At 53.4% G+C, this 27,989-nt stretch overlaps 4 protein-coding genes across 11 annotated transcripts in view; 2 read left to right on the top strand and 2 right to left on the bottom strand.

Annotated features, from left to right (window-relative positions):
* Positions 1–3,848, top strand: part of GTF3C1 (general transcription factor IIIC subunit 1) — a 38,337-nt gene extending 34,489 nt beyond the window's left edge. The window contains exons 35-37 of one of the 2 annotated variants that reach the window (XM_040079357.1): positions 1,193–1,232; positions 1,920–2,112; positions 3,432–3,848. In XM_040079357.1, the coding sequence (XP_039935291.1) occupies positions 1,193–1,232; positions 1,920–2,112; positions 3,432–3,653 (455 nt within the window). In that variant the 3' untranslated portion in view covers positions 3,654–3,848. Of the gene's footprint in view, positions 1–9; positions 865–1,192; positions 1,233–1,919; positions 2,113–3,431 lie in introns of those variants that run through there. The other variant, XM_040079358.1, reaches the window with a different exon arrangement.
* A 368-nt stretch (positions 3,849–4,216) lies between these two features.
* POLR3K (RNA polymerase III subunit K) lies at positions 4,217–4,817 on the bottom strand. Its single transcript, XM_040079368.2, has 3 exons — positions 4,661–4,817; positions 4,470–4,557; positions 4,217–4,399 (listed from the first exon to the last, which is right to left on the bottom strand). The coding sequence occupies exons 1-3, from the start codon at positions 4,769–4,771 to the stop codon at positions 4,272–4,274; spliced, it is 327 nt and encodes a 108-aa protein (XP_039935302.1). The 5' UTR covers positions 4,772–4,817; the 3' UTR covers positions 4,217–4,271.
* On the top strand, positions 4,661–7,714 carry SNRNP25 (small nuclear ribonucleoprotein U11/U12 subunit 25). The gene is made up of 6 exons (XM_040079367.2): positions 4,661–4,932; positions 5,170–5,260; positions 5,368–5,473; positions 5,558–5,632; positions 6,644–6,705; positions 7,525–7,714. The coding sequence occupies exons 1-5, from the start codon at positions 4,807–4,809 to the stop codon at positions 6,696–6,698; spliced, it is 453 nt and encodes a 150-aa protein (XP_039935301.1). The 5' UTR covers positions 4,661–4,806; the 3' UTR covers positions 6,699–6,705; positions 7,525–7,714.
* A 129-nt stretch (positions 7,715–7,843) lies between these two features.
* Positions 7,844–27,989, bottom strand: part of RHBDF1 (rhomboid 5 homolog 1) — a 35,870-nt gene continuing 15,724 nt past the window's right edge. For 6 of the 7 annotated variants that reach the window (XM_040079360.2, XM_040079361.1, XM_058422625.1 and 3 more), the window contains 17 exons: positions 26,318–26,451; positions 24,115–24,219; positions 21,120–21,333; positions 19,308–19,514; positions 18,495–18,617; positions 18,176–18,336; positions 15,712–15,963; positions 14,326–14,437; positions 13,403–13,477; positions 12,683–12,844; positions 12,477–12,577; positions 11,813–11,876; positions 11,286–11,380; positions 10,312–10,387; positions 9,736–9,836; positions 9,314–9,467; positions 7,844–8,601 (listed from right to left, as the gene is read on the bottom strand). In XM_040079360.2, coding sequence (XP_039935294.1) covers positions 8,182–8,601; positions 9,314–9,467; positions 9,736–9,836; positions 10,312–10,387; positions 11,286–11,380; positions 11,813–11,876; positions 12,477–12,577; positions 12,683–12,844; positions 13,403–13,477; positions 14,326–14,437; positions 15,712–15,963; positions 18,176–18,336; positions 18,495–18,617; positions 19,308–19,514; positions 21,120–21,333; positions 24,115–24,219; positions 26,318–26,451 — 2,556 coding nt within the window. In that variant the 3' untranslated portion in view covers positions 7,844–8,181. The remainder of the gene's footprint in view (positions 8,602–9,313; positions 9,468–9,735; positions 9,837–10,311; positions 10,388–11,285; positions 11,381–11,812; positions 11,877–12,476; positions 12,578–12,682; positions 12,845–13,402; positions 13,478–14,325; positions 14,438–15,711; positions 15,964–18,175; positions 18,337–18,494; positions 18,618–19,307; positions 19,515–21,119; positions 21,334–24,114; positions 24,220–26,317; positions 26,452–27,989) is intronic. The other variant, XM_058422626.1, reaches the window with a different exon arrangement.

Here is a 27,989-nt window from a genome sequence, read left to right as displayed (position 1 = left end):
CTTTTCCAGGATCATTTGGATCCGAAGTTTCTCATCTCTGGCTTCAGTCCAAAGGTCAGGCATCTCTAAGCCTAGAAAACAGCACTGCTAGTGTGAATTTAGCTGGAATGTCCATGGCTGAAAGTCCTAAACTCATTAAACCACCAGGAAGCAGCACATGCCAGTGAGATTAACAGCCTCATTTGTAACCCAATTGGACTTCATTTTCCTTTCCTTTTTACTGCCAGTTTTCTAATAGCTAGTAGTCCTTGCCAAGCTTTACATTTCGTAGTTTGTTGGGGATTTCATTTTGGTTTGGTTTTTATGAGCTCTAATCTCAGACTGAACCACAAGCTCACTGCTCCTGTGGTACCTTGCCAAGCTCTGCCAGCACCCAGGTCCAGAGGGTGATCCCTAACATCCCACAGCTTGGGTTTGTTTAACTGGAGCCTTCCTGCAGGAAATACACTCCGGGCTGTCTAAACAGCAGGGACCTCAGCAGTTCTTAAATTATACTGAAGTACTCTCATGGATTTAACATCCTTGACTTGTTTGTAGCATAGGAGGGAAAAAACAGGATTTCTTTTATCAAACACAGAGTTCTTACTGGCCAGTGAATGTTTACATGTGCTTCAGCCAAAGCTGTAACCCTCTGGGTGTGGTAGGAATACCTTGTTAAGTAATTGTCTAATTAAAACCCATGACATAATGTAATGGGAGTTGCAGAGACAGCCTTTGCTTTGAAACTGAGCCCTGCCAGAATCCTGAGTTTGCATTCATGTCTCCAGCTCCTTGGAGTTCTGCCCAACTTCCCTCTGATGTCCAGGAGCTTTAGGTTACCCAGACCCCTGGGAGAGCTCCAGGCTGAGACCCTGCACCCTCTCTGTGAGCCTCAGTCCTTTCAGCCAGTACAATCACCATGGTTCAGCCATAGCTGAACTTCTAGGAATAAATCCTGCTGGGATTGTGGAAAGGAGCCACAAAAAGTGGGTTTGAGCAGAGATGTGGTTGTGGGAGGACGTGTGGGAAGAGTGTGCTGCAGGCAGGGAAGAGTGGCAGCTCAGAGCTCCCCAAAGCTGAGAGCAGCACGTGGAGTAGTTTGCTGCTGTGGTTTCCTAGCAAGCTCTTGCACTTCACAGCTTGGCCACCTTTATCTCTCCTCCATTAGATCAGGAGTTTGAGTTAATTAGAAAATGTGTCCTTCTCATTCCAGGAAGCTCCATGACAGATGTCTCCCAGGCAGCCAGGGAGCGGTGAGTAACAGAGATGTCTGCAGAATACCAAACACTGCCAAAAGAATACTGGAAGCAGTGGTTTGGAAACCTCAGCTTTATGCTCTGATGAGCAGTGAGCATTGATGATGGAGAAACCCCATTCCATTGTTCCTGTTAATGTTCCTTGTGCTCCTGTGCATGCTGAAAAAATGCCTCTGATGGATATTTTTACCCAAAAACCACTGAGCTCCAAATATCAGAGGATCAAACTGATTTTGCTGCACAAATAAGCCCAGTGCCAACTTTGTGGTGCCCAGGAAAGACCTGGAGAAATTGCAACATGAGAAATGTGAATTTCCATGCAGGGACTGTCTTTTGGACACCAAAATGCTAAAAATGAGGAATTTGCTTCCCATCAGAGCACTGTTGCTGCGTGGTGCAGGTCTTGGATAACTTTTGGAGGATATTAGAGCTAAGGCCAGACAAAGCTTCCCTGCTCACCGAGAGCCAAGGCAGCTGCTGTGTTTGTAATGGTGCTAAAAGGGGCAAACCCTGGTGACAAATGCAGATTTGGTAGAGCAGCACCAGGCCTCGCTCAGAGCACCCACAGCATTTACACTTGTGTTAAAACGGTGGCAGCGAGAACCTCTGTTAGGCAGGGATCGCACTGCCGAGAAACCTGTCCCGAGGAATTCCTGGCAGCTGAGCTCTGCCTGTGTTTGGCAGGGCCTGTGAGAAGGTTTGCTTCATCGGGAGGCCCTGGAGGATCGTGGATGGGAACCTGAACAAGCCGGTGTGCAAGGGGATGATGGAGGCCGTGCTCTACCACGTGATGACGAAGCCGGGCGTGACGCAGGCGGGGCTGCTGCAGCACTACGGCGGCGTCCTGCAGCCTGTGGCCGTGCTGGAGATCCTGCAGGTACCGGGGGCTCCGACACACCCAGCCAGCAGGGACATGGGGAAAAACAACCTTCTCCCTTTGGTGGAAATGAACCAGAGCCAGCCGCTGCTGGCAGTGAGCGAGGAGGGAAAGCTGACTGGCCCGTGTTGGATTTTACAGCTTGAGCTTGCTTCTGAAATGGATGTACAGGTTGTCACCATGAGATGCTAGGATGACTGTGTAATGCAGTGGTAATCACAGAATCGTGGAACAGTTTGGGTTGGAAGGAACCTTAAAGATCCTCTACTTCCAGCCCCTAGTCACTACAGATAATCCAAGTAGTCCTAATTTTTTTTCTTGTATACCTTCTAGATGGGTAATGTGCCATGAGAATCAAACTGAAATGTGTCTGTGCTGGACAGTGTGTAAATCAGACCTTCTGACCTGCCTACAGGTCCTTAATTGTCAAACAAAAGATGGCGAGAAATTTTTGATTTTCTCATAATTCTGTTCCCACATCTTGACTTTCGATTGCCACCACTGCTACTTTGGACATGGAACTTTGATTTCTAATTTTTTTCCTATAAACATTCAGAATCTGAAGCAGAGCAGCAATCCTGCAGGCCTTCCTAAAAGCATGACTTCCTTGCTAACTGGAAATCCATTTTCCAGTGTCCACATGCCACTTCTTCCCCAGGGCTTGTACCCTGTGGTGACAGTGCCAAGCTGGGATGCTGCCAGTCCTGCAAATCCTGTTATGGGTGTTCCAGTATGGATCCCTGGGCTATGTGAATTCAAACCCACAAAATCAAGCAGTTAATTACCTCTACATTTTACAGAGTGAAGAACTTCGATCTAACGTCTGTACCAATAAATTCACTAAGAACTGGTTTTGAAACCAGAGACAGAGCTTGTCAGATACCTATTGCCCATTAACAAGGACTGCCACAGAAGGCGGGGACTGACATCTAGAGCAGCCTTAGATTTTTTTTTTGGTTTTAAATGTTGGCATTCTTGCTGAGCCCTTTCTGTGTCAGTAACCATGTATCAATCACTGTGCTTGAAAGTAACTAGATCTATCCAGCTACAGCCAGGGCTTGCATGTTTTTATTAAGCTGTTTGTCCTTTTTACCTTTGTGTTGTAACCATGGGCTCCTCAGGGGCTCAGGTGAAGCCACTTTGGGTAGAAATTGTCCAGCATTTCGGAGAACACTCTAGATAGAGCAGCATTCACAGTTTGGGGGGTTTTTTTGTGGTGGTTTGTTTGTTTGTTTTGATGTTTGTTTGGTTTGTTTGTTTTCCCCTGCAACTGCCCAAATTGAAATATGTGATTTTTTTTTTTTTTTTTTTTTTGCCAGGGTCTGGAAACTCTTGGTTGCATCAGACGATTCTACATGAAAAAGCCATCCCCAGTGTCACTCTTTTCTCAGCCGGTTGTGGAAGAACAACTCCAGAATCCCAAACTGAGTGAAAGCCCAACCATCTACTATGAGCCCACCATAGACTGTACCCTCAGGCTGGGGAGAGTGTTCCCCTGCGACATGAACTGGAATAAATGGGTGCAGATTATCCCTGGATAGAAGGGGTAAAGCTGAATCATATGAAATCGGCTTAGCCTGTGGGAGACAGCGTTCATGCAGATTAAATGTTACAATTTGTGCTCTGTCATCTTTTAATTAAGTTATTTATCCTTTTTACTTCTGAATGTATTTAAACTGAGAATAAAGCTTGGTGTTAAAACACCAAAACGTGATCCTACTTGAAGCATGTTCTGTTTTTATCAGTAATTGGTTGCAAGGTATAGTTTGTAGTTCCCGCTTTAACTGACGGGGTTTTCACAGGTCACAGCAAAGGCCCTTTTTTCATTTCTGGCTCTCTGTAAGGCCACAGCGTTAACACTTCACCTCTGCTTTGCCTTCTGCGCCGTGGCACAGCAGCTCCCTCAGGGCTGGGGTTTCCCCAGGGTCCCTCAGCTCGGTTACCTTCAGGCCGTCTCTGTTTGAAGGCGGGTTTCTCGGTGTGCAGGGCACGCCGCTATCACCCGTGGCCCGTGTGCCCCCGGCCGCAGCACGGGCTCAGCACCCTGCCGGGGCCTGTTCCGCAGCCCCGCCGGGCCCGCAGCAACCACGCAGCAGCCGCTCGCTTGCCCGCAGTGCCACGTTTATTGCAGGAGCTGCATCCCCGCTCCCCGCGGCGCCTCAGTCCCGCCAGCGGTGCCCGCACTGCGGGTTGCAGCACTTGTAGAAGGTGGTCATGGGCTCGTCGGCCGAGCGCGTCTGGATCTGCATGAAGTAGGCGCGGGGGTGCTCGCACTTGGGGCACGGCTCTGCGGGAAAAGGCCGTGAGGGGCGGGCGGGGCGGCCCCAGCCCCGCGCCGCCCCTCGGCCCGGCCCTACCTGCCGTGGAGTCCACGTTCTCCCAGGCCGCGGCGCCGCCCAGCACATCGTCCACCTCCTTCAGCCGCGGGTACTTCCTGCTGGTCACCTGCGGGAGCGGACCGGGACGGGGCAGCGGGACAGAGCACCGGGCCCCGGGCACGGCGAGCCCCCCGCCCCGGGCCGCCCCCGCGCCCCCCGCGCCCCGGTACCTTCCGCGTGACGTTGCGCACGTAGGGACAGGTGGTGCAGGCGAAGCGGTGGCAGCGCGGCCCCTCCTCGGCCACCAGCACGTTCCCGCAGGCCGGGCAGAAGAGCAGCATCGCCGGTTCCGCCGCGCCGCCCGCCCCTTCCGGCGATGGCGGCCGAGCAGGCGGCGGAGGAGCCGCCCGAGGAGCTGGCGCACGCCGAGGTGCTGGAGCTGTTCCAGGCGGCGCTGGCGCGGCTGGTGCAGGACCCGCTGCTCTGCGACCTCCCCCCGCAGGTGGGCCCGGGGCGCGGGGCCGGGCTCGGGGCCGGACTGGGCTCACGGGCGGGGCTGGACTCGGGGCAGGGCTGGGCTCGGGGCCGGGCTGGGCTCGGGGCAGGGCTCAGGGCGGGGCTGGGCTCGGGACAGGGCTCAGGGCTCAGGGCGGGGCTGGGCTCGGGACGGGGCTGGGCTCGAGACGCGGGGCAGGGCTCAGGGCCGGGCTGGGCTCACGCCGGTCTCACTCCCCCGCAGGTGACGGCGGAGGAGATCGGCTCGCAGGTGGCCCTGGAGTACGGGCAGGCCATGACGGTGCGGGTGTGCAAGGCGGACGGCGAGACCGTGCGTGCGTGCGGGGGCGGGCGGGGCCCGGGGTGCGGTGGGCCTGACCCGGCTCTCCTGACCCGGCTCTCCTGACCCGGCTCTCCTGACCCGGCTCTCCTCGCCCCGCAGCCGTGGTGGTGGTGCAGAACGCCTCGGTGCTGGAGCTGAAGAAGGCGCTGCGGCGGCACATCCAGCTGAGGCAGGCCCGGCAGGGCGGTGTCCAGCACCTCAGCTGGTGAGCGGGGCCGGGCGGGCGGCTCGGGAGCGCGTCCCAGCCCGGTTCCCGTCCCGCGGCTCCCCTGAGTGTTTTTCCCCCTAGGAAGTACATATGGAGGACGTACCACCTAACGTACAACGGAGAGAAGCTGGCGGATGACAGGAAGAAGCTGAGAGAGTGAGTTACTGAGTCAGGGCTGAGGGGCTGACAGGAGCCCACACAGCATCCCCACGGGCAGGGCTGAGGTGGGAGGTCGTGCCCTGGCTCAGGTGGGTCCTGTGCTGGAAATTGGCCGGGAGATGGGACAGCACTGCCCACGGAAGTGAGACAGGCAGACTGAGAGGCTCTCTGCAGGACAGGATGGCCTTGAGGGGTTCCTCATTCTCAGCTACCACCATCCTGTGCTAGGTTCAGCAGTTCAGACCACCCCACAGAACCCTTGGCCGTCCCTCCCAAGCTCCTGCAGAATGGTTACAGTTAGCTCAGCACAGATATTGATGTAGAAGGACAGGAAAGAGCAGGGAACAGGAGCTGGAACAGGTTGCCCAGGGAGGCTGTGGATGCCCCAGCCCTGGCAGTGGTCAAAGGCAGGTTAGATAAGGCTTTGAGGAACCTGGTCTAGTGACGGGTATCCTGTCCATGGCAGGGGTGTTGGGACTGGATGGTCTGTAAGGTCCATTCCAACCCCATCACGTTCTGTGATTCTATGAAGAATGCCAAGCAAAGAGGAATCCCAGGGATGGGTGTTGATCTTTGGAGCTGCTCAGTCACCTCTCAGACAGTCTGGTAACAACACTGACAGGTGACTCCCATGTTTTCCTGCCCATTGTTGAGGTGAGGAGGTATCAAGCAGTGCTGGGTGTGCCAGCTTATTGCAGGCCAGCGAGAAAAGGTGGTCTGAAGTACCAAAAATTCAGCAAGACAGCCCTAATCAAAGCTGTCCTTGGAAGAGTGAGCCTGGGGGACAGATGTTGCATTTAAGGGGTTGTTGCAGTTAAAGGCAGATGAGCAGATCCTGCAGTGCTGGCAGCATGTCCTGCATACAGAAGTGAGAATTTTAATGTCTGCCAGTAGAGCACAGCATGGGATTGTAGGAGCCCCTCTGTCCCTGGGAAAGATGAAGCTGTAGGGTTTCACAGGTTGTTTTTCCTAGGAAGCTGGCATTTAACAGCATAACTCTCTGCTCAGGTATGGCATCAGGAACCGGGATGAGGTCAGCTTCATAAAGAAGCTTCGGAAGTAATCTGTGGGTAAGTCCTGAAAGCCCTTAAGAGCTCCCAGTTCCTCATCTTCCCCAGGCCATGGTGTCGGGGCTCAGAGCTGATGCTGCTGCTCTCTGCTGGCTGGCAGAGTATTTCTGAATGTCTGCAGGAGGCTGGAGCCTGTTTCCAGATGCTGGTAGTGTTGTTTGTGCTCCTCTCAGGGCAGGGAATGATAATTCAGGTACCACACTGGGGAGCAGCAGCAAGAATAACTGACTCTATGTTTAGACTCTCAGTCTGCTCCTGCTTTGTCTTGAGACTCGTTAAACACAGTGTTCCTTTGCTGCTGTGATTGCTTCTAGGACCTTGCTTTCTTTTAGGCTTTTTACATATCTGGAAGTCATTGTCAGGAGCGTGGCTGGGGTTCTAACTCAAGCAGACATAATTCTGGTATTAGCACTGCTATTTTGAGACAGTTGTGCACACAAACACATGATGGGGCCAAGACTCTCAGGCTTAGTAAGTTTTAAATTATGCTTTTAAAATCAATCACAGTGGCTGAAGAACCGGGGTAAGAGCAGCTTGTCCAAAGCCTTGTGTTGTTTTGCTGCTCCAGGTAGCTGTGTTAAAAACTGTTCCTTTTTGACCACAGCTAGCTTTTTTATTCTTCTTTCAACACTGCCATATTTTCAAGATCCAGTGAAATAAAATGCATGCCCTAACAACAACTGCGTGCTCCAGGGTGCCTGTGACCAGCAGTCACCTCTGGCACTGGCTGAGCCCTCCTGCACCACCATGGCAGTGTGGTGAGAAGAGCCCAGCATGCAGTAGTTATTGGTACTGACAAATATGTTCTTTCTTAAACAGAGAGAGCAGAGAATCCAGCCCTACCAACACCAGACTGTGGATTCAGCACCTTCCTGGAGGAAAAGGTTGTCACACTTCAAAGAGGAACAAACTCAATTGACTGGACATTCTCACGTTTTTTACAGTTGCTGTTTGGGGTGTTTGAGCTGTATGTGGATTCATTCCAGGGATTAAAGAGACCTTCTCATTTTCTGAGGCTTTTCAGGCCCTCATTTCCAGCTGCAGCTCTGTATCTGGCTGGTTTGGGTGCTCCACAGGGTGCTCCACGTGAAACAGCACAAGTGAGATTAAGTAACAAAGGCAGGCACAGACTACTCAGAACAATTCACAGTAGCTAAAACGCTACCTCACAGTTTAATCACCACCTTAGCAGTAGTAAACAACTCTGGTTAAAAATGTAGTATTGAAACTAGCGTAATAAAAATAATGGCAGCAGAAAAGGTTCAATACAATTGAACAAGGCACAAACGTTCTGTTTTTCAGAGTCTTCTGAGATAAGGCAAACCGTGCCTGCCAAGTGCTAAGGAGACAGTTTAAATTAACCACGGGCAGGGTTAGAAGTGTCATTGGATTAGAGGCGTTGTCCCCATGGAACTGGCACAGCAAATGCAAAGACAGTCCATCTCCAGGGCCTGCTCGAGAAGCCAGTCTTTGCTGTCAGTGGAGCTGTGCATCCAGGTCGTACTTCTCGCAGAATTTGTCTGTGAAGGGTATGCAAGTGAGGAACTCGCACCACTCGCACTTGATGGGGTAGAAATAGAACAGAATCACCAGTCCTGAGAAGAGTGCAATGAAGATGAGCTGGAAAATTATAATTTGGCATCGTTTCCTATATAAATCAAACTTCCCAAAGCTAATGTAGGGCAGGAAGGCAAAGGAGAGGAAGAAACCACTGATAAATCCTGAAATGTGAGCGAAATTATCGATCCAAGGCAGGAGGCCAAAGGCAAAAAGAAAGAGCACCACGGCCAGCAGCTTGAAGAAAGCCCTCCATGGGCGTGCCAGGATTTGCCAACTCTGGAAGAGCTCCACAAAGAGACAGGCCAGAATTCCAAACTGGGATCCTGCAGGGCCAACCTGCAGAAGAAGAACATTACAGATAATGTCAGGCTCATGCCACCTGCCTGGCCTCTGCAGCCAGCTCCAGCAATCAGTTACTTCTTACTCAACTGTTGAGTGGTTCTTGGCAAAGAAACTCTGCAACTTCATCCATATAATGGGGTGCCAGGAGAAAAGGGGCCTGGCTGGATTTAGGATCAAGGTGTGAGGCCAGAACAAACTAAAGAGGGCAGATCTGGTTCACGTTGCCAGAGGGGAGAAGCCCTTGAAGGCAGTCTCCTGGCTCCACCCCCCCCATGCAGTTTTCCTTATGAAAGGAGCTGAAAGGCAGTCCTGCAGGTCCAGCCATGCTGTGCCCTGTGGGCAAGGTGAGCTCTGCCGTTTGCCACTCTCATGTGGAGGCTGTCTGACACCAGTTACAGCACTTGATTCCCAGCCTGCCTGGGGCTCCTCTCACCCCGTGGTTGGACAATCCCCCACCTGTGATGAGAGGCAGCCTTTTTCCTGCAGCCAGCCCAGGCCAGTCACTTGGAAAGCCCTTGGTACCCCCAGGGGATGTTGCTGCTCAGCAGTTAAATGATGGTGTGGTGCCATCTTTGAGCTACAAGTGCCAAGGCTGCAGTGGTGAGCCCAGCTCCGGTGGCTCTGCCTCAGCCACAGAGGCACAGGCCGGTAGAGAAGGGTTGTGCTCAGGGCGAGTTACCAGGACCCTGGGCTGCAGGAGACCCACCTCTGCTCTGTAGGGTAGAAATATTGCACTGGCAAGGTTCCCAGTGATGCCACTGAGAAGGTAGATGATAGAGATGCGGTGCCATCCTGCCAGCTTCTCGAGGTCCCGCAGGATCGTCATTTGGAAGCAGACTGAAACCAGACAGTGCAGGATCCTGCCAAGTGCAGAGTACAGGAGCTGAAGCAGCAGCACTGAAGTCACCCCTGTGCTCGTGCTCGTCCCCAGCCTTGCTGAGAGTTCCTGCTCTGGCCTTACCCATGCCACTACTCCCTCCCAACAAACACAGGATGGCAAACCTTGGCTCAGAGCACAGCTCAGCATCCCTGTGTCCCCCACGAGTCACAGCCACAACAACCCCTCACAGCAATCCCTGGGCTGAGGGTGCCCGCACCCCGATAGTGAAGTTTTACCCCTCTGCTTACCCAGCGTGGAGGAAAAGCGAGAGCCAGAGGCGGTAGAACTGGTCAGGGACTTCTGGGTTCAGGAAAGGAAGGAGCCCACAGACATCATCCATGCAGTGCACCTAGGGCAGAAGTGGGTGTTGGGAGGGGCCCTTCTCCAAGCCCAGGGCAGACTGCAGACAGCTCTGGAAGAGGGGCTCCCCTCCCACTTCTCTGCTGAACCAAGTCCCAGGCCTTGTCTCCAACACGAATTTACACAACCCCATCCCTTCCCTGTGGCAGCTTTAACCCCTCATTTTTCACGCCAGCACCCAGAGCTGAGGCGTCTGCTCGCCCACAGAGCAGACTGCAGATCCTTCTCCCGCTGCTTTCCCAGTGCTCCTGTGCTGGGCTTTCACAGCTGCCAGCCCAAGTGTCCCCAAAGGGGGACACATGCAGCCAGCTCTGCCCCTCCAGGCAGGAGCAGCAGCTTCCCCCAGGCTCAGGGTGGGACGGGACACAGGACTCCCAGCTACTCTGCAGCACTGCCACCCCAGATCCTGCCAAGCTGCTGAGGGCAGCTGGAGGGAGAAGAGCAGCCATACAACCCCCCCTTACCTGAGAGCAGAGCGTGGCCTCCTCATGGAAATAGCCCCGCATAAATTCACAATACTCCCGGGAGGTTATTTCACACCTGCAGGAGGCACAAGTCGCACATGGAAAGCACAATGGATCATTCCTGTGCCCTCCCAGGCCACCCACTCCCCTTTTCTCATCCCGTCCATGAGAACTGATGCCTTCAGCTGCCCCGACAGGCTGCAGAGTCACAGCAAAGGCACAAACACATTCCCATTTGATCCCGGTGCCTCTCCACACACCCCTCCTGCTTCTCTCCTCCAGGAAAGCCTCCACAGACCTGCATGCCAGGGCTCCAAGGCAGGTCCTAAAGCTGCTGTTTAGAGCTGGGAAGAACCACCAGAGCCTGGGGAAGCTGTGTCTTACACTGGGGGAGTCTCGTGCCTCTGCAGCTGGCAGAGGGGAAGAGGGGGGCTATGTCAGGAGTGTCCTGGTCATGATTTTCAGGGACAGAGAAACTCCGTGGGGCAGCACACATTTTTCCCCCTAGCAGGGAAAGCCAAGCACTGGGTTATTACTCAAGCTCAGGGATAACATGAGAAAAACAGCATCTTCCTCTTTTGCAAACCCAGAGTGGGTCATTTCCTGGCATTTCCTTTGAGTGCCCAGGGACTGTAGGCTGGGGACAATGGAGCCTGTCAAGAACGAGCTTTGCATTCCTATGGAAAAGTGCGGGATTCCCCAGCAGAATTGTTCAGCCCAAACTGGTACCCAAATCCCTCCACACTGCAGGACCAGCTGAGTGAGATACTCTGCTGTGCCACAGCTCAGGCTGGCTGTTATCTCCTGCTCCATCTGGGAGAACTGCCATGGCTCTCTGTCCAGCTCCCCTTCCCAGCAGGGCTCTGGGCTGTGTGTGGAAAGGACAAGGAGGGCAGATGGCTGTGTGTACAACCTGAGAAGGCCCCGTGTCTCACCCCAGCTCCCAGCCCCTCCGTTCAGGTAGAACTCACTACCTTCCCTTGGTCCCAATGCAGCAGGGCCGGCCCGTAATCACACAGTCCATGTGGAGGTGGTTGGTGTAATTCCCAGCACTGTTTTTTGTGCAGATCTGGAAAACAACAGCAGGCTGCAGTCAGACAGCCGCAGCTTTGCTTGCTGGCTGGGTAAAATCAAAACAGCCCCTTGGGAAGAAGCCAGACTCCAGACACAGCTCCCCCTGACAGCAGGATAGTGCCTGATACTCCATCTGCCTGAGCATCAGTTGACACCTCCTCTTCAGCCCGAGGCTGAGTTGGTTTCATCTCCCCATTACCCTGACAGGATCCAGGGCTTTAGCTGGCACAGAACAACTTTTGTTGTTGGAGGGCTTTGAGCCTTGGCTGGGCAGAGCACGGCTGCCCTGAGCTGGTGTTTGTGACGAGCAGCAGAAGCTGCTCCAGAGGCCCTGCCCTCCCAGCAGCAAGCTGAGGCTCTGCACAGTGGGATGCCAATGCCACCCTGCAGCTGCCCATGCAGGCCCTGTGCCTCTGGCCATGCTCACCGGCCACTTGGTGATGTCATCTGGCCACTCGTGGGGCTCCATCGAGGCCGGCTGCTCGCACACCCTGCAGCAACAAAGCACACATCAGCCTGAGAAATACCCTGCCCCAGCACCAGGTGGGATTTCCACACTCTGCTGTGCCCAGGCTGCCATTCCACAGCTCCCTGTCTCCCTGGGTGCTGACACTGACACACGAGACCAGATCAGCCAAGGCCACGCTGGTCAAAGCCTCAGCCTCCTTCCAGCAGAGAGCACCCAGCTGCCCAGCAACAAACTGGATCCTTTCCATGTGGACACATCCCAAGGGGAGGAATTCAGCTCGTTTTAGGTCCACATCAGCCCACAGTGACTGTGCCAGGGCACCCAGCAGCTGGCTGGGCTCCTGGACAGAGGTGTCCAAGGCTCGTGGCTGCTGCACCCCAAGCAGGGAGCTGTGCAGGGAGCAGCTGAGGAGGGGGAGAGGGTTGAGGAAGGCACCCACAGCTCACAACAGGCTGCTGTTCAGGTCCTAGCAGAAATACGATCACACCCTGCATCACCTCCCCTGCCACGCAGGGACATCACTGCCCCACAACTCTCCAGAGCAGCAATCCACTGGCCTGGAACTGACTCCAGAGCAGCCCTGTCCCCCCCAGGGATGGCAGCTGGGCCAGGCAGCACCTACCTGGGGTCCTGATGACAAACAGAGCCAAACTGCCTCTTGTTTCCTGCCAGCATCGGCGTGCTGGGGTGATGGGGCCACTTCACCCACACGGCCAGCGTGGACTGCAGGAGAGAGGAGAGGCGTCACCATGAAGGCCAGGGAAAGAAGCACCAGCAGAAGCAGCCCTGAGCCTGCAGGGCTGGCAGGAAAAGGGCCGTGGCACTCACTGAGCACTCCTCCTCCGAGGTCTGCACACAGCCTGACTTGTCGTTGCGCACGCAGCACGCCGAGTGCTTCTCCTTCTCCCGCTTGGCGCTGATGAAGCTGTGCACCTGCTGGTCCTGCCGCATGCACGGGGAGAACTTGGCCCCCAGGTGGATCAGGGCTTCCTGGCAGAGATGGAAGCACTCAGCTCAGCCAAGGGGCAGGCAGCCATTGCCTGACCAGAGCAGGCTGAGGGAGCTGCTAGGGGCACCCCATCCAGACTCAAGGGCCAGGGACAAGTCCTGTACAATGAAGCCCAACTCACGCCATGCACGTTCTCCATATTTGCTTTGGAGACAGGTCCAGAACAAAAGTTCAGGATTTCTTTGCCCCAGAAAGGCCAGCACTATGGCTGGGAAAGAAAACATTGTGACATTTCTTCTTTATTTTTGTCCTTCCCAGGGGGAATGGCATCAGGAAAGCTGTCACACACCATAAAACTCCTGCTTTTTTTCTAACCCCGTGCTTGTCTTTGTAGGAACAGCGTGCAAAGCAGGAAAGCCAATGTCCATCCCAACCTCCAGGCACCCCATTCTGCAGGGTAGCTGGGGCTGGGAGCACTGCTGCTCCCTGACAGTGACAGCAGACCCCTGAGCTCCAAGAGGGCTCTGGTCCAAGGGGTGGCACAGCTGCAGCACAGAGTCCCCCACCCACCCACTGACAGTCCCACCAATAGCACTCACTGAGCTGGGGCCGATCCAGAAGTTTTCCTGCTGAACGTATTTGACATTTTCATAAACCCCTCTGTTTCGCAAGACCTACAAGGAGAGAAAGCAAGAGCCCTGTGAGCTCCAGCCCCCAGAGTCAGCAGGGACTGGTGAAAACAGCCCCCAGGATGAACAGGAATCCCCACAGCCAATGACAAGGGACAACAGCTCTCTCCAACTGGTCTTTTGCAGGATCACATGTAAAGCCCCATCAGGATGTGGGCACCTTCATGTTAAGGTTTCATTTAAAATATCTATCTCTGGCTGCTTCAACTTTGAAGAAATCCCAGTGCCTGGAGCCCTTGGAGTGGCCTGAGCCTGCACAAAGCTCCACAGAGCTGAGCAGCACAGGCAGCACCCACAGGCAGGGCAGGCCCACGTGCTGGTGGCAGTGCCTGAAAGTGTCAGGGCTCCCCAGGGCATCTCCTGCATGGAGAAGGGACATGGTTGTGGAGATATCTGTACCCCAGGAACCTTTAACAACATGTGGAAACACCACAACAGCTTCAAGATCAGCTCCCAAAGTCAGACAAGTCAGTTTTGCTCCGGGCAGAAGCAAAATCATGCGACTGTTGCAAAAACTTAGCTCAGGTTTGAAGTATTTCCCTGCAGTGATCAACCTTCTGGTCTCCACCAGGAGGGCAACAAGCTGTTTGGAAGTGCTGCCAGCACAGCCACCGTGCTTTGTGCCAGATACAATCTGACATCAGGAGAAAGGTGGCTGCAGGAGGGAGGGAAGGTGGTGTGGGGGCTCCCAGAGACCCTCCAGGCAGCCCCCCAGGGCTGGACAGCCGGCACCCAGCCAAGAAGGCAAGGAGCCAGGGTGCTGAAGACTGTGAGACAACAGCTGAGGGCTGAAACTCAACCACACTGCAGGCATGTCAGGGGGAATCACTTACTGAATCAACAGTTTCATGTTGTGAGAACCCCACAGGGGCGATGCCGTAGATGCACACAGCGAGGATGGTGATGAGCGAATGCACAAAGGTGACCCAGTACGTGAAGAAAGGCCTGGATGGAGGGAAGGGGAAAAAATCAGAGGCAGAAACACAGGCATATTACATCTGCTAACAGAACAGAGGGGAAAAGCTGCTGTTTTGCCCCAGAAACCTTGCCAAAATCTGAGGTACATGGCCAGGATCACCTAGGAGTGCACAGGACAGGAGGCAATGACCTAAGGTCCTGCTGGCAGACAGAACCTGTTTACTCTGACTCCCCCATTACACTGGACAATCACCCTTTCCCAAGAAAACATCCATGAGGACACCGAAGCCTGACACCAAGCTGTGCTGTGTGTCTGAAACAATGACTCTCGGGGAATCTCAGAGGCAGGGACAGCTGAGCCACGCTGTTCAGCACAGGACCGTGGTGGTGGCACAGAGACCTGCAGTCCCTGCAGGCAGCAGAGATACAGACACACGCTGAGGAGCTGGGTGAGGTCCTGGTGACACACTGGTGACACAAACACGCTGCTGTCGGCTGCAGCTGGCTCTGTTCTCCGAGGGACAAAGATGGGGGTCTCAGCAGCACCCAGTGACCTGAGGGCCAGCAGGGCCAGCTGGGTTGGAGTCCCAGGGTGACTTTATGATGCTGGTATCCCCAATCATCTGTTCTGTTTGTGCTGTATATTGAGTTCTGTGCCTTTGAGACTGGTTCTGGGAGTAAAGGGGGAGCAAGAAGAAGCATGGAGTTTGTTTTGAGAAAACTGCCTGACTCCTCCACATTCTTCTCTAGACTAAGTGTTCGACTAAAGCTTAGAAAAACTACAAGACAGAGACCTTTTTGCTCTTAGTTAGTTTTAGCTAACTAAAGCAGAGAAGTTCCCTGGACAGGTTTTTTTTTGTTTTTTTTCCTTTTTCTTAAGACTGTTTAAACCTACTCTAGACTAAAAAAAACCCAGAGAAGCACCAAAGGGCTTGCACCTGCAGCCCACCAGGGCCTGGACCTCAGCATTTTCCAGCAGTGCTGGAGGGATTAAGACTGATAAAAGACTAAAAAAAAGGAGCCAAACTACTACACCTACAAAAAAACTTTCTCAATTTGCCATCTCACTCCAAAACAAGTTGTTTTACTGTTTCGTATTATTTATTCTTTATACTTGTAGTCACTTTGTTTGTTAAGTAAAATAGTTTTTTTCCACTTTTCTCCGAGGAAGTTCTTTCCCAGACCAGTTAGAAAGAAGGGCCATTTAAGTTTGCTCTCCAGACAGACCCCATTCAGGGGTTTTCTCCCAAACTGACCCTAACCCAAGACAGCTGGGAACGCCCCGTGAGCGCAGCTCTCACCTGTGGTCGTCCATGTCCTCGATCTGCCGTTTGACGTAGCTGTCGATGCGCTTGCGGTAGGTCCTGTTGGTCAGCTTGCCCACCATGCCCAGCCCGTAGGGCCTCTTCTCCTTGGCAAAGAGCTTCCTGACGGGCACGGCGATGCGCTGGCCGCGCTTCTGCGGGCTCACGCTCACCACCTCCTGCCGCAAGCGCACCTTGGGCTGCGCCAGGCCCCCGTCCTTCTGCTTCCTCCAGCCTCGCTCCAGGGGGCTGAAACCAAAAGCAGGACAGCGGTAGGGACCAGCCCTGCCGTGGTCTTTGGCGGCAGCAGAGCCTCTGTCCGTCCCACTCTGCCCTGAGCTGGCAGCAGCTGATGGCAGACAAGGTGCCCCAAAGTGGGAGCTGTGTTTCAAAGGTTTATTTTCAAATGTGTGTGTATTTTCAAATTGCACACAGCCAGTAAATGAAAGCACGGAAGTGGCAGAAAGCGCAGCAAACATGCAAAAAGTGGCACAAGGCAGCTGTGCCAAACTAAGCCCCACCGCTGGGGAGCTCTCGAGGCTTTAAAGTGTTTCAGCAACAGGTTGAAACGGGGAGGCTGCAACAGGCACCTCTGCAGCCTCAGGCACATCTACTTCCCCCCATCCTTCAATCCTCTTACTCTGCCCTGTGCTATGAAATGGAAGTGGAGTTTAGCCCAGCAGTGGAAATACCCACCTTTAAATGTCACTGCAGTGTCTCACTTCAATTTGACTGCACTGGCAAATTGGACAGAAGTGAATCCCAGCAGCTTCCCAGACCAAGAAAGTGGCACTCACATGCTGCAAGCTGTACCAGCTACCTCTCACAATCTCCCTTCCATTCCTCCCTTATTTGTACCAATGTGCATTTTTCAGAATCAAAAAAAGCAGGCTTCAACAACACAATAAAAATCCCAAGGACCCTGAGCTAAAAGAAGACTTTTCTGTCAAAATAGATCTGATGAACATTGCACAGGTTACTGGTGAATAATACCTACTTTTTAAGTCTCCATCACATCCAGATAGTTTCATATTTGCTTGCTCTTAGACAGCAGTGTGAAGGTCACATCAGCAGCACTCAGACCTGACTAAAAAAACCCAACTACATCCCATTTCACCCTCCTCATTGCCAGGCACTGCAGTAGGCACACTCCCGACATGTGCTCTAGTCCAGTGTACCTCCTCTGGCTTCCGAAATGTCCCACTCTGCACAAAGACAGGGCTTGTCAGAAGTGCTGAGGGAAAACAGCCAACAATCTTCCATCTGAAAGATGACTAGAGTACCTGGAGAGATCATGACAGCTCTGGAGTATGAGCAAGCAACAGGAGAAGGGAGAAACTGAACCTCTGTAACCAAAATCCTGCTGGAAACTTCAGCTCATTTCATACTGCACCTTGCAGAAGGTGCATTTGACTATCCCAGCTTCCCCTTGGGAAGTCCTTCTCCAGCAGGAGGTGCAGCTTGCACTGCAGCCTGCTCTTGCCCAAGCGGTTTCCGTGTGGCGGACGTGCCGCTTCCTGGTGTTTCCAGCGCTGGAAATCTCCCCGTGCCCAAACAAACACCTCACCACGTGAAAGGACACCCAACTGGGACTCTGATAGCAGCTCTCTGAAGTGTGAAACAAATGTACTTTCCTCAATAAATAAAACTATTTAAGGAGATTCAAAGGAAGCCAAGAAGACTGAAACCATCTCAGCGGAGTGACAACAAACTCCCACCATTTGTGCTTCCCCTTATGTTAAACTGAGTCAAGTTCTTGGAAACACTTGAAGGGAAAGTGCCAACACAGCAAGACGGGCTGAGAGCAGCAGAACCACAACAAGGACCTCCCTGTCTGCTCCATGTTCACACCCAGCAGAGCTCTCTGCTGGGGTGAGCTGACTCGGAAGCAACACAGAGCAATTACTCAGTACCAGTTACTCAGGTGGAAAAAATCCAGGCACACAGTACAGCAACACCCACATATTTGCAGGGCTCTCAGCATCAGTGCCACACCTTTCTCTCACTTCAAGCGAGGAATGCAGCCCAGCTTGACACTCTGCAATACTTCACCGCTCCTTGGAGCATGACCACAGTTACTGGTGACTGTGGCAATGGCAACAGCTTTCTCACTTTGCCATGCTCTCCATAGCCAAAGGCTGGGCCCTCAGCATCCTCACAGCTGATTTAAACTGTCTTGCTTCCTCAAGGCATGATATAATCTCTGAAACACATTAGGTATGAAGCTGGAAGATGGTGGAGTGACTGCAGAAAGTGGCCTCAAAGTCACCTTTTACATGCACGGGTAGCTGGGGCAGGAGGCCTTCAGCTGGATTTAAAGAAAACCCATCACTGCACTGCTCTGAGCTCTGCACCAAGCACCCACAGCACTCAGATCTTGGCTTCCTCCATGCAGGAAGCCCCACTCCAAATAGGCTGGCTACCCATATTAGGCTTTGGCAGCTACCATGAAGATACTCACAGTAGTAAGTGGCTTCTTTCGAGCTCATTTTTGTCCAAGGCACCTCCTGTGAGATCTGTCTGATCTGGAGGTTTCACCTCAGCATCTTTGATTGCAGCTTCTGAGGGTGACTCGAACACTTCATCCGGGTAAGTAGAGAGCTCCTCCTGAAGGACTCCTTCCTGGGCAGACAGACAGCAGTCCCATCAGAAGCAGCCAACATCCCATTTGAGACAGCAGCCCTGGCAGAAAGCAGTGCTGCTCTCTGCAACACACAGTCCTGCCAGAGCAGAGTCCTGCTCTGCCTCTGGGCCAGCACCATGCCAGACCTGCCCCTCACCCGAGCAAAGAAGGAGGTGTCGAGCTCATCTGGGAAATCCACCGTGTCCTCCTCCAGGAAGCTGGCGGGGGTGAAGCTGCGCCGCTGGGCCCTCCTCAGGGTGCTGTCCTTCACAGAGCGGCCCTGCAGCCAGGACAGGGGCATGGAGGCACTGCCAGAAACCCCCAGCTCACAAACCCACCCCAGCCAGTGCACAGGGAGCCCAAGTGTTGAGCTTGGTTCGCGCTGGTGGATGGAGCACAGCAGACGAGATGTGTGACAACTCTGTGGTGAGACACACAGCTGTCACCCCACTTCTGAACCCACAGCACCCACCTCCAGGCCTGCCCTGTGCTCCTCTACCACATACTGTACAATGAGTCTGACCAAACCACAGTGATGGCTGCCACTGGACACAGCTGAGAACAGCACTGAGCCCGGGAAAGCAGACACGAGGCAGGATGAAGAGACTTGTACGGCAAGAGCCTCAGGTATTTCTGCTCTTCTGTGGCTACTTACCAGGTGCAGATGGATCACCCAAAGGTATAGACAGGCTGAACTGGGCCTGCTAGAACACTCTGAGGCTGCTGACTGTGGGAATTAAAATCCCCAGGCCAACAAAGGAAAAACAAGACCCGTACCAAAACCGAACCACCATCCCTGCTTTCTTGCCAACCCTGCCTCCCGTACACACGGCTGAAACACAACAGGAGGTGACTTCACTGCCTCCCCTCCACCTCGGCCATGCCCATGCTCTCTGCTGAGCAGCTGCTTGCCTTGCACCCATCTGGCAGGGCAGAGAGCCCTCTGGCCGTGCCCCCGTGCAGGCAGTACCTTCACCAGCGCGGCGGCCGCTCGGAAGCTCATTTTGGCCACGGACTCGCGCTTGCGGCGCCGCGGGAGGCGGTTGAAGCCCGAGCGGGAGCTGGTGAAGGAGCAGAGGGATGTGGCCCCCGGCGTGATGGGCGTGTGGGGGATGCTGCAGCCGTCCGTGTCCTCGGCCATCCGGAACGCTCGCCCCCGGGCCAGCGGGTCGATGATCTGCCAAGAGGAACAGCCCATCAGTCCATCCACCCTCAAACCCTTCCCAAAGCCTCCTCTCTCCTCTCGAGACCGTGACAGGGGCCTGGCTCCTGGGATTGACCAAGAACCAGGCTTCAGGGACCAATAAGCAATTCTGCAATAGGGAGATAAGGAATTGCGTATTTGGGGTTTTTTCTCCTTTGTTAGTATTGACTATTGTCAACCAGTCTGTTCCAGTGTCTCAAATAAGACTCCAGACCTCCTCCAGCCCTCCCCTAAGCTCTTGGTTTCATTGTCTCCCATGCCAATGAGCTCAGCAGTCAGAGAATGTGCTGTCTAAATAGGAGTTTGAGAAATCCCTGAAAACAGAAATGTTCTTTCTTCAGCTAGCTTCCTTCCTGATACTGGACAGCCCAGGACTTAAGCAGTTTCCTGTTATCCTGTTGAAACTTTACCGTAGATTTACATCTGCTTCCATTAATTAAGTTTAACAGCTGGATAAAGCAGGCAAGCTTCCAGGAGCTGCAAGCCCTTCTTTGGGACTCCTCAGGCCAACGCTCTCACTTATTCCAAACATACGAATCAACGTAATGAAAATATTGCCTTCAGCTACAAACCTTGCCTCTGTCCTTACATCATCACAGCTGTGGTTTCCATAAGACCTCTATGCTTTATCCCAAGGTTTTACGAGCTTTTTTAATCCACAGTTGCACACTCAACAGGAAGCTTAATGGGCTCACACCTACTGACACGACGTTCTGATTTAATGTAGCCCACACAGAGCTCAACAATATTTCTAAGTCTCCTGTGACCAAAGATTAGGTGCAAGACATTTAACAGAAAAGAGGATAACAAGGTGAAATGTGATTGAAAAATGTACTGCATCCAGTGGTGCTCAAAGCACAGTCATCAACCACACCAATCACTGTCACTGAGTGGAGCAGTGGGAAGAGCTGGATACCGTGGTTAGTTCTGGTAACTGGATGTGCTCATCTGGCCCTGCTCCCTTGGGTCATGCTTAGAGGTAACGAGCAGGAGGTAACACCAAACCCAGGTGCCCTTTGCAGGCACTCAAAACCACTTCTGAGGACCCATGAGCAGAGCTGTAGCACTGCTGATACAAGAGACACTTCTCAAAGTCCTAAAACATAACCAGATTTCTATGGGGACAGTAGCTATGCTACAACCTGCATTCTGCTTGGGGCAGGGCGAACGTTCCCAGTGATTCCAGCCCTGCTACTGTACATTTGGGTCCAACAGAGCGGCTACTCTGGGTACAACACAACTCTGTCCTTGCAAAGCAGCAGCAGGAAGCCTGGAGAGCTGAGGAGAGCAGGAGCTGAGAGCTCCTGGACATGCTGCACACCCCTGATCACCACGGTTGCAGCATGACAAACACGGCTCCAAGCCACCGGCACAGCTGAGGGATCTCAGCCAATGAGACCCGAGAGAGGCTGCTGGAGAGAGAGCTGCCAAAGTACCTGGGACGTGACAAGCGCTGAGCACAGAGCCCGGACGTGTCAGGGCAGAGCTCAGCCCACGGACAGGTCACAGCTGCCAACGCGGTGAAGGCACCGCGCCAGGAACTCAGCGATGGCCCTGCCTCTGTCCCAGGTTCCTCACCTTCTGCATGCCCAGCTGGCAGGGTCCCACGTAGAGTGGAGGAGGGGTCTCTGTGCTCGTCAGAGAAATATTGTCCTGACTGGGCAAGTCCATCTCCCGGATGACCTGAGGCTTGAGCTTCCCATAGCGCAGGCTGCAGTGGCGGAGGCTCTTCCTCTGCCATTTCTGAGTGGCGTCGCTGTCTTTGCTCACCCCAAACCAGTCTGCCGTGCCTCTGAAAGATGCCAGCAGACAGGTGATGAGAAGGGGGGTGTTTGCTTGGACTATGTGAAAAGACAAAGCCCTGGTGGTCGCTTCCAGCCCACCCCAATTCAAAGACAGAACTCTTTCCCAGGAGCGTCTCGCAGCTTGTCCTCAGCTGGTTTTAGCAACCTGACAGATGCTGGCCAGAAATGTTTGACCATCAACAGCATTCTGTCTCTTAGGACAGAAGAAAAATGACAGGAGATATTCACTGTGGGTAAAGGACAGTTTATTCTGAGTTCTTCTAAAAATAAAGGAAAAGAAATGGTACAGAAAATCAGAAAATAACTTGGTGAAAGGGTTTTTTTACTTTAAAAACCACCTATTGCAAACACTTACCATCTTCAGGCCAGCTCTGGGTCCCCATTGTGAGACTGTACTCTTTCATAGCTCTGTAACTTCTCACAAAAGCCACCAGAAATCATTTTTCTCCCCCAGCCTCCCCTCCACACTCCCAGAATCTCCCTAACTTCTCCATTTCATGCTGTAGGATTTCTAACCTCCTCAAGGGTAGCATTAACAGCAGAACTTGCTGCAGTTCTGGTTGCTGCAAAGGCAGACACACAGTTTTAAGCTGCTGGTTGCAGAAGCAGGAGCACAAGGTTGCAGCCACAAGGCAGGTTTGCTGCCAAGTGGCTGCTGCCACAGAAGAGCAGTGGATCAGAAGCAAAACCCCAAGGAAGGCAGGGAGGGATCAGGATAAGTCAGCCTAAAAGCCTATTTCAAATCCTGCAGGACAGCTGGTCCTAAACTTACAGGGGACATGGCAGCCCTGCCAAGCATTTCCCACCATGTCTAATCCATCCTCAGAAGCTGTCTCAGCCTACAGCTGACTGGCCCAGGTGTTGAAACCTGAAAGTCTTTCCAAACCAAAGCCAAAGCCCTGGCCTCAGTCCCCCTGCTCAGGGGCAGGATCTCCAGCTGCTGAGAAGCAAGACCTCACAGATCACAAAGACAGCATTAAAATACATGCTGGAATAAAGGCTGGGATAAATCTAAAATTAGACCACACGGGGGAACTCAGACAGTGTGCTGGAGACAGGAAACTAGTCCTGTGGTTTTGCACCCTTCCAAGCAAAAACCCCACCACCAACAGGTGAAGGTGCTCTGCCACCATGTCAAAAGGTGTTTGAAATCCACAGCCTTGCTGGCTAAAACCTTCCATATGCAGCCACCACACATTTTCCTCAGCCCTCCCTGCTCTCACAGTGATACAGAACAGACCATTCAGAGCTCATGTGGGCCATTGCTGGAATTCACCTGACCCCACTGACCAAAATGCCACCAGCAAGCCAACATGTCAACCTTTGGAGATAGGGCTGTGTGAAAATCTCGGGGCACCTCTCTGCTCCCACAGACCTACCTCTCCTCGAAGCAATCTTCCTCTCCATGCAGAGCAAAGGCCCAGGGCCAGCCCCTGCCCTGACAGACTCACTGAGCCCACAGCACAGAGGTCAAGGTGCCGGTTGCTGTGGCACAACACACATCACAGAACAGTCTGACGACTCAGAGGGCTCCCCACAGACTGTCACCAGCATTTCAGCTGCAAGCTGACCTTGGGTGACAAGCCCATACACAGGGCCTCAAAGGGAGAGGGGCTGAGGGTCATTTGGGCTCATATGAGCCTGCTGAGGAATGGCACCACCAGCAGCCTCAGAGCTCTCCAAAACTGTGCTCCCACTAGTCTGGAAGGACAAGCACCACCACAGCTGTTGGCACTGTGAGGAACACACCGGAACTGCCAGAGACAACTGCTGGGCCAGGGCCAGGGTAAAGAGCTGTCCCTCTCCCTGATCATAGCCAAAATAGTCCACTGAAGAGTTCAGGGCATCTGGAGCACCCTGGGAAGATGCTGAATACTTCTGCTCAGCTGGAGAACTCCATCACATCCTACGGAGTCCCCAGGGCACTGTAACAACCAACATCAGAGTCAGCTGTCACTCTTCTGTCATGATGAGCCAAGGAGCTCTGAAAGGCCAAGGGCAAACACAAGCAGCCCCAAAGGTGGCCACAGTGCCAGAGTGGCAGGTGGCCAAGGGCAGCACGGAGGATGGTAGGGCAGGATCACAGGGCATTAGGTCCAGTCCCTGCCATGCACAAAGTTCCATTGTCTGTCTGATTTAAAAGTTTCCTGAGCTTCAGATTTGGGGTGATGGTCAACAGGCCATTGTGTCCTGGACTCCTGGAGTGGCTCATCTCCTTGGTGCTAAGTAAGCAAAGACCTCCACCTCAAAAAGAAGACAGTCACACTTGCATTAGAAAAAGCCATAATGTCAACAGGGAAAGGGTGGGTGCCGTATTCCATTCACCAGCTCTGGACCAACACAACAGTGTCTGTTTGGTGCTGCTCTCTCTCCTTCCTCTCCTGCCCCAAGAAGGTTTTGGGACCAACATATGCTACACTGCTGCCAGCAAAGGCAGGCTGGGCTAAGGCTGCCCTGGGGAGATATTCCAGCTGTGGTGAACACCAGGAGGTTGACAGCTTGTTAGGAAAGGCAGGAGGGAGTGAGGCTGGCGGGTGGACAGCTTGTTAGTCCATGCTACTTATTGACAGCTGCCTACGCATTTAGTAGGAGTGACAATTGGTTTTTGTTAGAGGCACACATGAACTTTCTCACTCTGCCTGTCTGTAGGCCTCTCGGGCAGTCCTGGGAAGGCAATGTGATCTCAGCAACAGCCAGACTCTGTGCAGCTCACAACAGCCCTGGCACACGCATGCAGGGGTGGGTTTCACACTCAGTGCTACCAGTACCTGAAAAACGATCGGGGCAGGGACTGCCGCTTTCTCAGGGAGCTCCTGCCCCCCCGGTGCCCACCAGCGGGCAGGGTCTGACTCCTCTGAAACCGAACCTGCCTGCTGCAAAGAAAAGAGAGCTGAGGGGAAGGAACCTCCAGGGCTGTGGAGAGGAGCAGCATCTCCTTCCATAGCCCCATGGGCAGCAGTTGTGCCCCACTGCATGTGACAGTGGCCTCCAGCTGAGGGCATGACCGAAGAGAAACAACCAAGCTCAAGCGACACAGCAGCATCTTTGAACCCAGGAGGCTGCTGAATCCTCTTGGTGCACCTGTGACATGTGTCTTGCACTGCTCTGGAAGGTACCAGGAGTGCTGCCATCCCCCTCAGCTCCACTCTGAGACCTGCCTTCTTCAGCCCAGACACTCAGCTATAGATTCCTGGCTGGCTTTGGACACCAGTGTGAACCCACGAAGGTGCCAGCAGGCTGAGATATAATCTACCTAGAGACAGGAGACCCTGACAGGGTCTTGCCTAGTACACAAGTCTACCTGTGCCACATCTGCTGCCTTGCATGGACACCCTGGGAGACCAGACATGGTGTTAGATGCCTTCATATGAACCACTCCCACGCCTTCTGGACTACATAGATTTGACTTTATGTTCACACTTGATCTGTGTCCTTCAGGGACAATGGTATGGAGTCCTGCTGCAGTTTCCTATTCTGTGCATTTTGAGGGCTGTGTTAAGCAGAAAATTTGGCAGTCAGGCTTCCTGGGCTCACAAAACAAACTCCAAGACACAATACAGGGATGTATGGTCTTCGTTCTCCACTGCATCCCCAGCTCTGCTAAATTGAAAACGGGTTTAGGCCTTGGTACTTTCCAGTTCCCTGGCCTTGTTTCTGATCCACTCATTTCATACTTTTATTGCTAGGGTTGTGTAATGTTGCATCTCCTGCAGTTCTGCTCCTTGTAAAGTCCTTCCCAAAGTAAATTTGTCACACCAGCACCAAAGCAGTTCACAGTTCCTCAGTCCCCTTCCTACAAACTGCATGTTGTGAGGACTTCTGGGGCAGGTTACCCTGGCCCTTCTACCAGCGCTTCTTGTCAGGGCCTCCACAGCACCCTCCCAGGATATCCCATCATACTTGATGTGCTTTTGCCTAATTGCTCTGGCAAGGAACATGTCAAGGGCAGGGAGGCAAGGGAAGAGACAGTGTAGGTGTTCCAGGATAGCCTCAGCAGGCCCAGAGGCTGCCCAACGCCCTGAAAAGAGCAGACGCTGCTTCACGGGCTCAGCCCTCCCAACCTCACAAGAAGCAGGATCAGAGTGGGCTGATGGAGGAGAGCTTCACCACCAGCTGGAGAACGTCTGAGGCAAAGGAAAACAGTGTGTGGGAGATTTCCCAGAGCTGGAAAGCTGCTCCTTTGTGAGTGGGCGAAGCCTGGCTGGCTGGAAGTACCCCTGACCCACGGAGCTCCAGGGATGCTCCCGGGATCCAGGCAGGCCTGGCACACTGCCCGAGATAGAAGCGAGTCCTCCCAGGAGAGAAGCTGGGGGAGCCACTCCCTCTGGGAAAACTGGGGGAAGCCTTTGCCATGGGGTGAGGGACAGAGCATCCAGCTCTGTGTGATCATGTCTCAAGAGACTCCTAATGACAACCTGTTGGAGTGGGACACAGGACCAGAGCAGGCACTCCCTGCTCTCCACCACCCCTCAGAGCCATCTCAAGGCCCTGCCAATGAGCCAGTGCTAGGAGGCAGGCTGCTGAGAGCCCTGCACTGCTCCCAGGGGCTTCTGCCTCCCCCAGTAACCATGTGCTCTCACAGACTGCACCAAAGCAAGCCCAGCATGCCCCATCTACAGTCACAGCTAAACATCAGAGCCTGAGACATCCTGTTACTGAGAAACAGCCCCCTCTGGGGCATGGGAACAGCCAAAATCTGTCTGTAAGCAGCGAACACCATTCATTGTCCTGGTCACCAGCTTCTTCCTCCCAGGACCTGTCTCCTCACACACCACAGACAGGCTGTACAGCACCACTGGGCTTCCATATCGGGCACCAAGCTGCACCCACCCTTCCACAACCTCAGGAGGTAACGAGGGAGTCACCCTAACCCTGCTGTGCCAGGCCACGGGATGAGCAGAGAATCACGAATCCACAACTGCCCTGGCTGGCAGAAGGCACTGCAGCAGCCCCAGGAGCTCCGTGCCTCACCTCTTGATGGTCTGGGTGATGGAGGTCTGTCGCTGCAGCACCGCTCTCCTGGCGGGGTCGTGCGGCAGGGACGGCACGCGGCTGTTGTCGGCCGGCATGCTCACGCTCCGCAGGAACGCCTGGCGCCGCGTCGGCTGCCGAGGGAAGCACCAGGGAGTCAGAGGTCTGCGAGCGAGGATGTTAGCGATCCAACACGCGCTGCACGAGCCCCCCCCAACACATCCTCCCGGCTGCTGTCCACCCAAATCACACTCTCCTCGACCTCTCCACAAGGTCAAGAGAAGCATAGTTGGTGGGATTTGCTTCTTAAGTGGCTCTGGATCTGCGCTAAAAGCCTGTGAGAGCTGCGGGTGTGTCTGTAGCTGCTGCCTGGTGCAGCCTAAGCAAGCTGGGAAAGGCTTTGCTCATAACCTAACTGCCTGGGCACACTCACATGTCTTGGCTAAATGTCACCTAGCAAACGTGACACAACTCACCATTCTGTTCTCAGCTCGTACCACTGCCTCCCCAGGGCTGCTCTGGATCACATTTTTATCAGCTCACCAGAGACACCATCGCCCATTTGTACAGGGCAGGCCGAGCAGACTGCCCCTCTGGCAAGTGAAGCCCTGATTGATCCTCTGGTCAGGCACTGTGCCTGCTTCAGCCTCTCTAGCCCAGAAAGCTAATGATTTCCACTTACATTAACAGTGTTGATACCTTTTATGTAAAAGCAGAGCACAGATACTCAGGCTGCAAGTCGAGGAGCACACAACGCACTCTTATCCTGACAGCCTGGGCTGTGCACACAAGACCTCAGAGACCACCCCCTCCACCAGCTTCCATCCTAAGCACAGTGTCTCTCCATGTGCCCAGCTGGATTTAGAGATTCCAGATAAGGGAAAATCCATCAAAGCTTTAAATAATTGATTTCAACCTACACTGGTAAAATGCTGAACTCCACTTCTAATCCCTACAGAGTGACCCCCAAACTCTTTCCTTCCAAGGAAAGACCAGAACGAAGATTTTTGTGCCAGGAGCCGTCACATAAGCGAAGTGCATTTGAGTCCCCGGATCACAGAATGCTGAAGAGGACAGTTCTTGCTGTCCCAAGTGCAACAGAAGTTCCCTCTTCAGACAAGCTTGTCCTCAGCTCCCTCCAGGGAAGCTGTATAACCCTCCATTTCTCTAATGACTATACTTTTGTTTCACATAAGTGACTGAAGCCAGGCCCTGTACACAGCTATGGAGCTGGGCAGCAAAACTGCTCTGGCTCTGCCTTTGGTGCACAAAGTCTCTGTTCTTGCAGCACAGGCCACACAAGCAGCCAGCATTCACACCCAGGTCTCAGCCCTACAGCAGTTTTTAAAAGCTTGTAGCAGTAGCAGGTATTCCTGACACTCTTCCTATCCCCAGCACAAATAAGGGTGTATTACTCTCATGCTTTGCACAGTTCCTATTAACCTATCACCTTATCTCTGCTTCAGCACTCCTCAATGTTATGTATTTCTCATCCCACATGGTCCTCTTATGTTCCTCATGCTGCTAACAGCTTTGTGTTGCCAGTAACTGTTCTTTGCTGTTACTGATGAAAGTCTGTCATTATCTTGGCTATTCATAAGTCAGATTCATACCCTGCTCATTTCAGCACAAGCTCCAGCACTTCCAGGGCCTCATGCTTGTCTGGGAGACC

Source organism: Hirundo rustica, chromosome 15 (assembly GCF_015227805.2).
Source record: "Hirundo rustica isolate bHirRus1 chromosome 15, bHirRus1.pri.v3, whole genome shotgun sequence".
NCBI classification, from domain to species: domain Eukaryota; kingdom Metazoa; phylum Chordata; class Aves; order Passeriformes; family Hirundinidae; genus Hirundo; species Hirundo rustica.
Note: the sequence above shows the minus strand (reverse complement) of the source record. Positions and strands in the feature narration are given on the sequence as shown.